Source organism: Poecilia reticulata, chromosome 16 (assembly GCF_904066995.2).
Source record: "Poecilia reticulata chromosome 16, P_reticulata-male-v2, whole genome shotgun sequence".
NCBI lineage: Eukaryota > Metazoa > Chordata > Actinopteri > Cyprinodontiformes > Poeciliidae > Poecilia > Poecilia reticulata.
In genome coordinates this window covers 14610627-14622943 of record NC_088845.1, presented here as the reverse complement: position 1 = coordinate 14622943, position 12317 = coordinate 14610627, and the positions used below count along the sequence as shown (strand labels likewise).

The following is a 12317-nucleotide window of genomic DNA, read 5'->3' as shown; positions in this document are numbered from 1 at the left end:
TTACTTACTGTCCATGATTTGGTTTGGAATTCCAAAGAGAGGAACAATGCCTGTGCCACATGAAAACAGCTGTTGTCTTTCTGACGAGACGATCTTGTAGTCAGATTGAATAAACATGCAGTGGTTCCATATTCACTTACGTCAGGTAGTTAGAAATCCAAATTGTCTGTGAGAACTTCAGTTTACTTTTCAGAGACATAGACATTTATAAATAAAGTCAAATCTTTCATCTTCTACTGATACTCCAAGCTTTAGTTTCAATATAAATATTCAGTTCCCATCTTGTGTCAGTATGTTTTTTCTATTTTAATATATTGATCACATTCTTTTCAAAGTGTGCAACTAAGACTCCTTGTGAAAAATATGTAAACATAATTGCCTTTCAATCTCCACTTCAGTAGCAATAAAAAGTAACTACCCAAGATATTACTCAAGTAAGAGTAAAAAATGATCTGGTTAAAAGTCAACTCAAGTATTGAGTAACTGATCAAAAAATGTGATTAAATATATAAAAATGGTGTCATTAGACAAAAATGCTATGTCAAAATTCTGGTATTTTATAGGCTAAAATAAAAAACAAACAAACAAACACATAACATGACTACAAAATAACAGATTCAGGTTTTTCCAAACTAATACTTACCGTCAGTAATTCTGTGTTGTGCAACAGGGTGAAGTACTTCCAGTGCTAAATGGCACGGCAGACTCAGCAGCTAAAAGAGAACAGAAGAAAAACAAACCTTGTACACAAACAAGAAATCTCACTTTAATTTTAGCTGTATGCATGTCTGTTTCTCACTCGGTTTTTTTCTTCATTTGTTGAAGTTACTCACAGTGGATAGAGCATCCAGAAATTTTGCTCAAGTAAGAGTAGAAATATAAAATTATTACTCAAGTCAAAGTAAAAAGTACAGTGTGGTAAAACTAATCGAGAAAGTAATGCTTTTCCCAAAAAAGTTACTCAAGTATAATGTAACTTACTACCCACCTCTGCTCTACGCCATAATTCAAGAATATAATTGACTATTAAGTGGTTAAGTACATTAGTACGAAAAGGTTTCTAAGAAATGGAAACAAGACGGGCAGAAATTGGCAGGAGTGATGAATTGACCCTGAGGCCAGGGGGAAGTTTGTTTTGATTTTATGTCACAACGACCTGCCATACACAGCCTGCTCTCCTCGAGGTGCGCACGAGGGTAGGTGTGTCTCATAAATAAATGAGTGAGCTAGCCAAATCCTCGGCTACGCCCCTCTCGCCTGTTCCGCGAGGCGTGACGTCACGTGAACTGCCCGTGTCCGTTCCAGCTGAGCGCGAGAGGCAGAGGACGATCGGACGTGGACGTCGCGCGGCCCGAACGCAGATCCCAGCCCGTGCGCCCGTGACTGCATCCACCGGATGAGGAAAAAAAAACAGTAGAAACAGAAAGAAGAAACGAGCCGCCCTCCTACTCCTCCTCCTCCTCCTCCTCCTCCCCCTCGCTGACGGACAGCAGAGCGCCACAGCAGAGAAGACAAGCAGCAACACAACTTGTCATCTGACCAACACACAGCTATTCCTTTGACCGCTGCTGCTTCTTGTTTGTTTTTCTACATGCACACTTTTCCTACGAGGTTATTCTTGCTGTAACGGCGGAAGGATTTTTTTTTGTTGTTGTTGTTGTTTGGTTTTTGTTTCGGGAAATTTGTTTTTTTTTTTGAGTCCAGGACGAGAAATTCGGGATACCGCTTCGCAGTTTTGAGTTGTGACATTTTGTTTTGCCTCCGCTGTGCGGTTTTATTGCTATTTTATAGACGGTATCAGCCTGACTGTCCCTCTCACTGCAACGTCTCGATCTACTCTACAGTTTAATAACATCCAATAACAATGGAGTACTTTGAAGAGAATTTTTATACTAGGAAATAAGGATCTCTACAGCAACAACTACAAGGTAAATAGTTTCACCTCATTAATAATGTCTTATAAGTATTTTACACAGTGTAACTGTGATATGAAAGCTATTTTATTCATCATGAATTCATCTTAAATCAAGTTTTCTCTCTCTCTGTGTGTCCATCACCTTTCACCCCTCCTGCATACAAACAAACAGCCCGCCAGTATACTTGTCCTATTGGTAGGTTCTCTGATCAGATTGCCTCAGTACTTCAGGTGCAAGCCCCCCTCCCTTCCCTCCAGTCCAGGATGTCCAGGCAACTCTCCCAGCTTCCGACCCCTGACCTGCCAGCTGGTGCAAGCCCACAGTTTGGGAGTTGTACTCAGCCTGCAGGCTCCCTCACTGGGGGCCACGTTAACTCCATGGCCGGTTTAAAGTCCCTCCTGCAGCAACCCATGAAGGGAGACCACCGGCTGAAGAATCCTTGTGACTCAAAAGGTGAGGAACTTTGTCTGTCTTTGTGTTATGCCAGTTCCACCCATTTTTGTTGTAGTATCACCTTGAAGCAGTTGATTCACTCACAAAGCTTCACACCCCAGTCTCATGTGCCAGCGCACATGCCTGGGATGACTTCTCCATGACCCTCATGAGTATTCTCCTGGATTATAAACCCGGCTGCAGTTTAAAGTTAGGATCCAGATTACAATGGAGTTGTTGAGATGTTTCACCTTAAGCTGCTCTGCATAATGCACACAAACACTTTCTTTGCCAGACAGAAGTACAGTCATTGTGAGATTTGTTCAGGAACTTGTTTTCATGTTCTTGTAGCAAATTATACTGCAGTTCGACGACCATCTGGTCCATCTGGGAGTTTGTGTTTATGATTGTGTAACAGAGATTTGGAGAATAAGTGCATCCACCTGCCACTCTGAGTAGCTCTTGCATGCATTTGTAATCAAAATCTCTAAAACAAACAATTTATTTATTTATTTTGTGCTTTTCTTCTATGGCAGACAAAGACAGGCTGGACCTAGACGAGGATTCTTTGGGAGTGTGCTCCATGAGGAATGGCAATGGGATAGTCAGCAACAACAGCAGTAACGGCTGTGGAGGTGGCAGTGCTGGAGGAAATGGTGGCTCGGGCTTCAACCAGTTCCTGGGACCTCTCATGTGGGATCGCACCCTGCCTGCAGACGGCGGGCTCTTTCAGCTCCAGTACATGGACTTGGAGGAGTTTCTGACCGAGAACGGAATGGGCAGCATGCACAACAACAACAGCTCCAGCTCGGCCCAGATCCCCTCACAGAGCTCCCAGTCGGCCGTGCCCAACCAGAGCTCCCAGTGCCTACCGCCCTCGTCGCCGCCTGGATCTTCGTCCTCGTCGCCCTCTTCCTCGTCTTCGCCATCTCTCATTGGCCTGGAGGTGGCCCAGCCGCAGAGTCAAGGAGGAGGAAGCGACTATCTACATGGTGAGTTGGTGGTTATTGGAAAAAAAAAGATAAAAGTTGTGATTTATCCTGACTCTGGTTGTTTGAGTTCGCGCTTTTATTCCATGCAAGCATCCATAAATATCAGTATATTTGGAAAAATAACTGAACGCAAGTGAAGTTTTTATATTATATAAATATTTTGTACTTTTATGCAATACCAGAACAATTGCCAAATGACCCTCATTAATATTTAAAAAGTGTGCAATTTTTTTGTTTATTGCAATGGTTATTACAAAATATAACAATCAAACTTTATCTCCATATCGTCCATTTCTTGACGCCATTTTTCAGGTTTGTCTTCACAAAAATGGTTTGTGATCTGCTATCTTCCATAGAAGATACTTCCATATCTTCCATAGCAGATCTCCCATCTGATACTTCCATATCTTCCATCTTCTATGGAAGCTATGGAAGTATCGTCCATAGCAGCAGCGATGGAAGATACTTCAACACAGCTTTTAATAGTTTACAAGCTTAAAAGGACAAAATGTCCCACACTACTGATTATTTAATGGTCGTTTAAGTGCAGCCAAGGTTATGTAGTGTCTGTCGTTCGGTTCTTCTTTGAGTTTAAACAAATACCAGTGACAAGGCATTTTTCTGTGGTCTGGAGTCACAGTGAAGGCATGAGATAGAGTCACATGGCCCTAAAGGCAAAATCTAATTTAAACATAAACTACAGGATTTAGGTTCCTAGTGAAAAGTTGGTTGAGTTTTTTGGAGAAGCTGTAAGACCACCAAGGGATAGTACTCAAGAAAACTCTTTGGCTTTTTTGATGAGTCAACTCCACAGCAGTGATGAGAGGCTTTGCTGTAGCTTGGAATGCGATCTATGTACAGCAGTGTACAGTGCGATCAGCAAGCTCCCTCTCTCAGCCAATAATTGATGTGCATCAGGGTCAAAACATTGCCGGGTGAGGGAAAGACACAGTGAGAGCAGTGTGCAGAGTGTTTGCAGTGGTGCGTCTTTAATCTCTCCCTGCTTCACACGCCACGGCCATGTGCACGCGTCGGTACACGTGAAGAGGATGGGAGTATTGCAGTGAGGGAACTAGAGGCAGGGCCAGGCCGAGACGGAGGAGGAGCCCCGCAGAGAGGAGGGGGGAGAAACAGAGCAACAGGAAGAGTTTCCTTCCCTGTGCTGCTGGACTGTTTTTGCATTACCACGATTATTTACAAGTGTAAAGTGTTATTAGAGAAGACTGTAGGGATTGTGTGGAAGATCATCAAACTGACTAGCTTTTAATTGCTTTATAAGTTAAAAAAAAGAGAGGCTTCTGTCATTGCTAGAATGCTGTTGTACAAGTTCTATAGTTTTTTGTTTTTTTTTACATCACATCACCTCTAGATAAAAAAATCCAGATATTGACTATCAGAACATGTGAGTAACAGAGCGCACCAAAACCAGTTTGCACATCATCCAGCATCAGAGCCACCCAGAACAAAGGGCATGCAGTTCAAGAAAACCTTCCACCAGGTGTTTGGGCTAACTGGTTCCTGATGTTGGGCTGCTGAAGCATGGCACAAGTAGTCTAGCTCTCCTGCTGTAAAGTGATGGTAATCCTGCCGATTGGGCAATATGGTCATTGTTTTACGGTGATTAAGGCGTTGGCATTTTTGAACACCAAGATTAGAAGTAAACAGTACACACCTTGTATAAAACTATGCCCTCATATCACCAGCACATTATACTGGCACAGTGCACAATAGATATGTGGTTTCACATGATTAACAGGTAGTTATGGTTAGACTCTTAAAAAACATATTTTTTTGTACAGAGATAGTTAAATCAGTGTATATATTTGTGCACTCATTGGGGTAAAGTAACCAGTTGTGGACTTAAAGTTGGTTGGGTTTAGTGTATGGCCCTGTATTGGCCCCATCTAAAGACAGAGATTTTAAGAAGAGAGGTGGGTGGTTATATAACACTTCCATTTGTAAATCTTTCTTTTGATCTAAGTTTTATTACAATATAACGGTTATTGCCTTGATAACTGATTTGATTATTTGACTCAGATCGATCAGGTTAATTTGTTGTTGTGGTTATAGTTTACACAGCGGAACAAATACACACAGTACGACTCTTGGTAGGCAATTTGTATAGTTGTTAAGTCATATTTACACAAGTTTATTTTTAATCTCCAAAACAAAACAGAAAAACATTTCTAAAATGATACTTTTTTTTTTAATAAAGCCCATTTTGTGTTATTCTAAAAGTTAGTAAGATGTATATTATGTTATATAATAGTTTTTTTTATTCGTTAAGTTTTTGTAAATAATCCAGGTACTCTGAAAAACGTGCGCACCTTTTCATGAAGGCTGTCTGGAAAAAGCTCAGCTCTAAATCAGCTGCAGGCTCAGGAATGTTTGCAAGTCTCTGGCACTGAGAAAAGCAGCTCTCTGCTGCTCTCTGGTGGCCATCATGGCGATGTTCACGTCTTTTAAATGTTTACCACTAGAAAAATGATCTCAGTGTGAGTACTTATTTTAACTACATTTGCTCAGATTGTGCCGATTTCCAATTTTCACCAATTAATTAAACGTTAGCATAGCCAATGAAAAACATGCTGCTAATTTTAATTTATTTTTTGATGGAACTAGTAGCTTTGAATCTAAATCTAAATTAAAGGAATGACAACACTGTCACCATTTGGGAGAGATTCTCAGATTCAAATCTCTGGCCAATTTATTCACTTTAACCTCTGTAGGATTATTGCTCATTAATTGACTTAATTTATTTTCTCCTTTATTTCCAGGTGGTCAGACGAGTATGAACGACTCCTGCGAATCGCCTTCTTCCTCCTCTTCCTCCTCCTGTCCTCCTTTGCTGACGCCCACGGGAAGCGGACCCGATGGGATTGGAATGTTTGAGATGGATCAGTCAGACATGGCCATGTCCAGCACCTCTGGAGAGCAAGACTTTGACCCCAGAAGGCATTCCTTCAGCGAGGAAGAGCTGAAACCACAGCCGATGATCAAAAAGGCACGCAAGATCCTGGTGCCTGATAACATGAAGGTGAGTCCAGAAAGAAAACTCAGATTCTGTTATTTTTGTTTCTTTATTGGATGTTAGGTTAGAGGCAAAATGACAAAGGAGAACATATTTCAATCAACTTTTGCAGGATTTTACTGATTGTTTGTTAAATGCACACGAAAATGAGCTTTCTGGTGTTATCGATGACATTTCAAGAGACCAAAATCTGCACATTGGATTTTCACTGGACAGACGCCCTCTGCTCAATCGACAAATGAGGAAATAACACTTTTAGCTGTGATTCACTTTTAAATGAATCACAAACTAACCTGTGATACAAATGAGTAACACAGTGCAGAAATAGCTGACCTTCATAACAGATTATTCAGAAAAAGGGTCACAGAGATCTCTGTTCATATTTAACAAATAAATCTGAAGTTCAGAAATGTTGCCTTTACAGAAAACTGCAAAAGTTTGTTTAGCTGATAATCTGTTCTGTATATGTTTTAGCTTTAAGAATATATGTTATTTTATGAATAAGAAGTAAATTAGCAAAGCACCAAGAATCACTCGATTTCCAGAAACCCCAAAATCTTTTTCCAATTAGTAGACGTAAGTTCCAACAAGACTCCTTAATGTGAAAGTTTTTACTACATTTACTATAGACTATTAGCTATTTTGTTGCTTATATTAGTTATTTTGTTGGCTATCTTTAGTGTTAAGAAGGTATAAACACAGAGATGTCGGAAGTTGTATTTTCTACAGTGTTTCTGAGGTTCATTTTGGCTGCGAGACAGCGTGAGAGAGCAAGACCTTCAGCAGATTCTAAATGTAGCTTAAAATGTAAAGTCTGCAGTCATTTGTCAAAAATGGTTAAATCCTGTTACACAGAAACTGTTCTGACACACGGTGTGACGTCTCCTCTACTATAAATAATCAATAACGCTTAATGCATGAAGAGTATTTTGAAAGTTTTTGCTGTACCTTATTGTATTACAATTCTTACAGAAAATTTGAAATTGGCCAAAATCGATATGAACAGGTCAGAGCTTTACGAAGACTGGAGATCAGAAATCAGGCACAAGTGATGGAACAACATATAATGGTCAACAGTGAATTAATAGCAGGATTTCTATTAATTTGGGGATTTTACCAAGAGTTGGATGCTGGACATGAAATTTGTTTATTTGCTGTCAGTCCCACGTTTACCTTTTTTACATATAAAAGGAAAGACGTTTGGTGGTCATCAGCTCGGATCCACTGGTCCCACAATCCTACATGTTTTAGATACGATTTATATGATTGCATTAGTTTTTTGGTTGCATTGAGTCAACTTTTGCAGAAACCTGATAATAACTCATTAATTTAAATTAGGCCCTTGGCAACAAGGAAACATCTAAAAATGATTAACACTGAGCTGAACTGAGAGCTTTCAAGGTTAAGGTTCTTTGGTGACCTTCTGGATGAGCCATTGGCTCCACCTTGAAGTTTTTCTGATTGGCCAGCCACTCCTGGTGCATGTTTATGCTGTGGATAGTGACTATCATTGTGGTTCAGTGAAGTCCTAAATCCCTATAAATGGCTTTGTAGGCTTATCTAGTCCTTATATCAGGACACGATGTGTTGCTTTTTGAGATATCTTAATTGATTCCTATTTGATCAGGGTAAGTGAAATCAAACCAAAAAATGTTTTTAATCATTGCTAATTCATGATTTTACCATGAGGGCAAATAGTTTTTACACAAGTTTAACTAATTAATTAAAGAAATAAGTTTGACAAAACAAGCAAAACACAGAAGAACTCCGTAAGGGGGAAAACTGTAGATCCTTGTCTTCAAGTTTTCATTTGTGTTTGTTGGTGAAAGCTCACTCACATGCTAAAACCACCAAATGTCCCTCCTGTGTTTGTTCCCCTCCTAGGACGAGAAGTACTGGACCAGGAGGTACAAAAACAACGAGGCGGCGAAGCGTTCCCGGGACGCTCGCCGCCTGAAGGAGAACCAGATTTCGGTGCGGGCCGCCTACCTGGAGCGAGAGAACGCTGCCCTCCGACAGGAAGTGGCTGAGATGCGGAAAGAACTGGGCCGCTGCCGCAACATCCTTAGTAAATACGAGAACCGTCTGGGCGACCAGTGATGGAGGAAAAATCAGGAAGAGGAGACAAATTAAACTTGAGACTCCAAATTACTGGGATGGTTTGACGGACTCAATGAGTTGAAAATCATAAAGAGAAGGACACTGACGATTAAAACGATGAATGTATAAGTCAAGGAAAAGGGTTGTGTACTGAAGCTCAGGTGTCTTGTTTTGTTGAGCTATTAAAAGTGATTGATGGAGAGAGAGAGTAATTTAACTGATTAAAAAAAGATGTGACTTTTAAGGGTTTTGTTATTGGAGAATTGTATATTTTTATAATACTTAAGAAAAATTTAGAGGGAGAGCAAATGCAGAGAATAATTTTGTATATTTTCTACATGTTTTGGACACAGAGATGCAGAGAAGCCATGGTGAACATCATTTTCTTTTAGATGAGTCTGGAGTTGTCAGCCATTGATGCTTTAGTCACGATGCAGCAGCACGGTTGAGGACGTATGTAATAATTTGTAATATAGAGAGCAAAAATTATCTTAAAAAATCGTATTGTTGAGCATTTTGTGGATTTTTTTCTCGAGCACTTCCTTTTTTTTTTTTTTTTTCTGTCACGTAAAGGTCACTGAGCATGCTCAGTAGAGACAGAATGAGAGACACAAGGTGTGTTCAGCACTTGTCTTGACCAGGTCTTGTGTTTTTTTTTTTTTTTCCCTTTTTATCTTTTTAATAGACAATTTCACCCTGTCAACTGGTGCATATTTCTGAAATCCGTTTATATCTGGATCTGTTTTTTTACATTTTTTTTATTTTTATTTCTCTCTCTCAGCGCAGTGCTTTGTGATGTTATGGAGCCCTGGATAGTCCTGCTCCTCTGCATCCTCTTTGAATCCATATATCCATGCTTCTATTTCTGCTTGCTCCCACGGTTAAACTCTTCCCATACAGTGTTGTAACATACTCTGAAACCAGCCCCCCACCAGTTAGGCACACACCGATACTTCACTGTATTAAATAATCACACTATAGAAGGAGAAACATTTTGAATACCCCTCTCCCCCCTGTTGACTGGAATAGTATAACATTTTCCCAGATTTCTGGGACAAATAAAAGCCAAGATTCCCCGTGTGGATCCACAGAGCTTGTTGCTATTTAGTGCTTTTTCCCAATAGCCACCTGTCTGCTTTCTACTGTATCTAACAACACCTACACAAGGGCATGGTACACAGTGTTATTATGTTCCTGGGGGAGGGTTGACTAGCGAAAGTGTGTGATTTTAATCCCTTTAATGACCATGATGGTAGTTACCATTACAGCTATTGTTATTGTTATAATTATGATGATTACCCTCTTATTGTTATTATTCTATATTACTGAATGTTTTTCTTTCTTTGGAGAGACATGATCTTTTGCATCTAGAAACATCTTTTTGAGTGTTCCTCTGAAATGCTCGCCCTCGGACGTTCACTTCTGCTCCGGACTCCGCCAACACCACCACCGTCTCCTCCGCCCCGGTGGGTTTCACAAACTCGACTCATGGGCCTGAACGTGACGTTCACGCAGACTTATTTTACCTTCGTCTTCTGTTTTCGAGCTGCGTAAGGACTGTGCACACGACTGCAATGCTCCTCGGCGGTTCCTTACGGCCTGTATCATCATCTCACTCAGTGATTGTTTGCTCTACCCAACGAGATCCGGTTTCCAATATCCTCACAGATGTGGTTGGTGAGCCTTGTAGTGACTGCTGCATAAGTAGTGTTCATGGTGCCCAACCCCTCCTCCCTCTCCCCAGCCAGTCTGAGCTGGCTGGTTTTGGATGTAGTCGCAACTTCCCAAACAAAACAAAGCAAAAAAACAAAAAAAAAACAAACAAAAAAACAAAACAAAAAAAAAACACCAATAAAAGATTGTTCTCATCCACTGCTGCTCTGTTTTGACTGTTTCTTCACAAGTTTGTGTTTCACATTAGTTCCATCTGGAAATAAGTTGGGTTTCTAGAGGGGGAAAAGAGTCGGTCAAAGTTCGGAGTGATAGCCAGACTGTGATTTGTCTTGGGATGCTCCAGGGCTGTTCTGATATTTTGATCTTCTTCTTGTTTGTTCACATTGCACGCATTCCTAAGCCTGTCAGCTGTCTCACAAACTCTGTGCTTGTCCCTTTGGATATTTGGGAAATATTTAACACCATCGTTAGAGATGGTGTTAAATATGGCCTTGCAAAAGTATTAATCTCCTTTGAACCTTTTCATATTTTGACCCTTGAAACAGCCAAACTGAATGCATCTTAGTGTGATTTTGTGTGATAGACCAACACCAAGGAGCACATGTCTGTAAAGTGGAAGGAAAACATCTACTGGTTTGTATAAATCAGCTTTCTTTGCAGTTACAGCTGCAAGTCTTTTTGGGGACATCGCTCTGCACATATAGAGACTGAAATATTTGCCTGTCTGTTTGCAAAATAGCTTAAGCTCAAGTACACTGCAAAAACACAAAATCTTATGAAGTATTTTTGGGCTAGTTTCCAGGGCAAAATCTTAGTATATTAGAAATAAAACAAAACTAATTTATAAGTAACATCTCAGCAAAATTAAATCAATAATATATTAATGTTTATTAAAAAAGTACTAGTTCCTCTGGTGGATTTTTTCACTTAAACAACATTTTTATAAGTGAAATAATCTGCAGGTAAAGGCAGTACTTTTAAAATCAATATTAGCCAATTATTAACTTGCAAGCATAATGCTATCACCACCATGTATCCCCGTGGGAGGATGAATTCAATGTTTTATGGTATGTAAATTTTTCCCATGCATGTTGCCCAAAACGTTATATTTCAGTTTCATTTGAATGATACATATTCTTCTACAAGTTCCCTTATGACTTGTGGCCAGAGGTGAGGAGTAGTAACTAGTTGCATTTATTTGAGTACCGTTAAAATAACAACAACAACAACAACAACAACAACAACAATAATAATAATAATAATAATAATAATAATAATAATAATAATAATAATAATAATAATAATAATAATAAAAACAAACAAACAAAAATACTTTTAAGAGGAGTTTTACATCACCACACTTTTTGTTTTCACCTGAGTGATGTTATTATGAAGTATCGTTATTCTTACTTGAGTAAAAAGTTACATGTCTACACTTTATGTTCAAGTGAGGCCTCTTGTTTGGACACAATCTTTGTTACATTCACCGGAAGTACTTAAATATCTTCTAGCTAACATATAGTAAATTAACGTCTGTAAGTATTAGATTTATATGTTCTATTAAAAAAGACCCTGGGTAACACTTTATTTGAAGGTGCGTGCATAAGACTGACATGACGCTGTTATAAACCTGACATAACACCTTTCATTAACACGAGGGAGTTTTCATGAATGCTTACGACTTGTCATGAAGTCTCGTTCGATAAATAATGACACTTTTAATGCAAAGTTGACTCTTTTACTTGGTTTTTAATGTACGTTTTATTGCAACTTTGCATAAAAGTGTAATTATTTACCGAATAATGCTAAATAATGCACTTTTAATGCAACCTTTAATGCAAATCTGTATTAAAAGTGTCATTATTTACTGAAAGACACTTCATGACCACAGTAATAGATATTCATGAAGACTCCCTCGTGTTCGTGACAGTTGTTGTGTCATGTTTATGTCATGTAATGTGAGTCTTAAACACACCCCTTCAAATAAAGTGTTACCAAAAAGGGATTTGAAAAAATAAATTCTAATTGAATTTGATATTTTGTTATTTTAAAAAACTTTTGTTCTTTATGATACCAGAATTTGAACATATCTTGATATTTTTTTTCTATCTGATGACATCATTTTAAAATATTAAATCAGATGTTGTGATCAATTGCTCAGTACTTGAGTAT

The 12317-nt window shown here is 39.1% G+C and overlaps 1 protein-coding gene across 1 annotated transcript; it reads left to right on the top strand.

Moving 5' to 3' along the window:
* The first annotated feature begins 1089 nt into the window (after positions 1-1089).
* On the top strand, positions 1090-10342 carry dbpb (D site albumin promoter binding protein b). The gene is made up of 5 exons (XM_008431555.3): positions 1090-1928; positions 2088-2369; positions 2885-3340; positions 6118-6377; positions 8256-10342. Exons 2-5 carry the CDS (start codon positions 2180-2182, stop codon positions 8469-8471), a joined length of 1122 nt encoding a protein of 373 aa, XP_008429777.1. The 5' UTR covers positions 1090-1928; positions 2088-2179; the 3' UTR covers positions 8472-10342.
* Positions 10343-12317: the final 1975 nt, after the last annotated feature.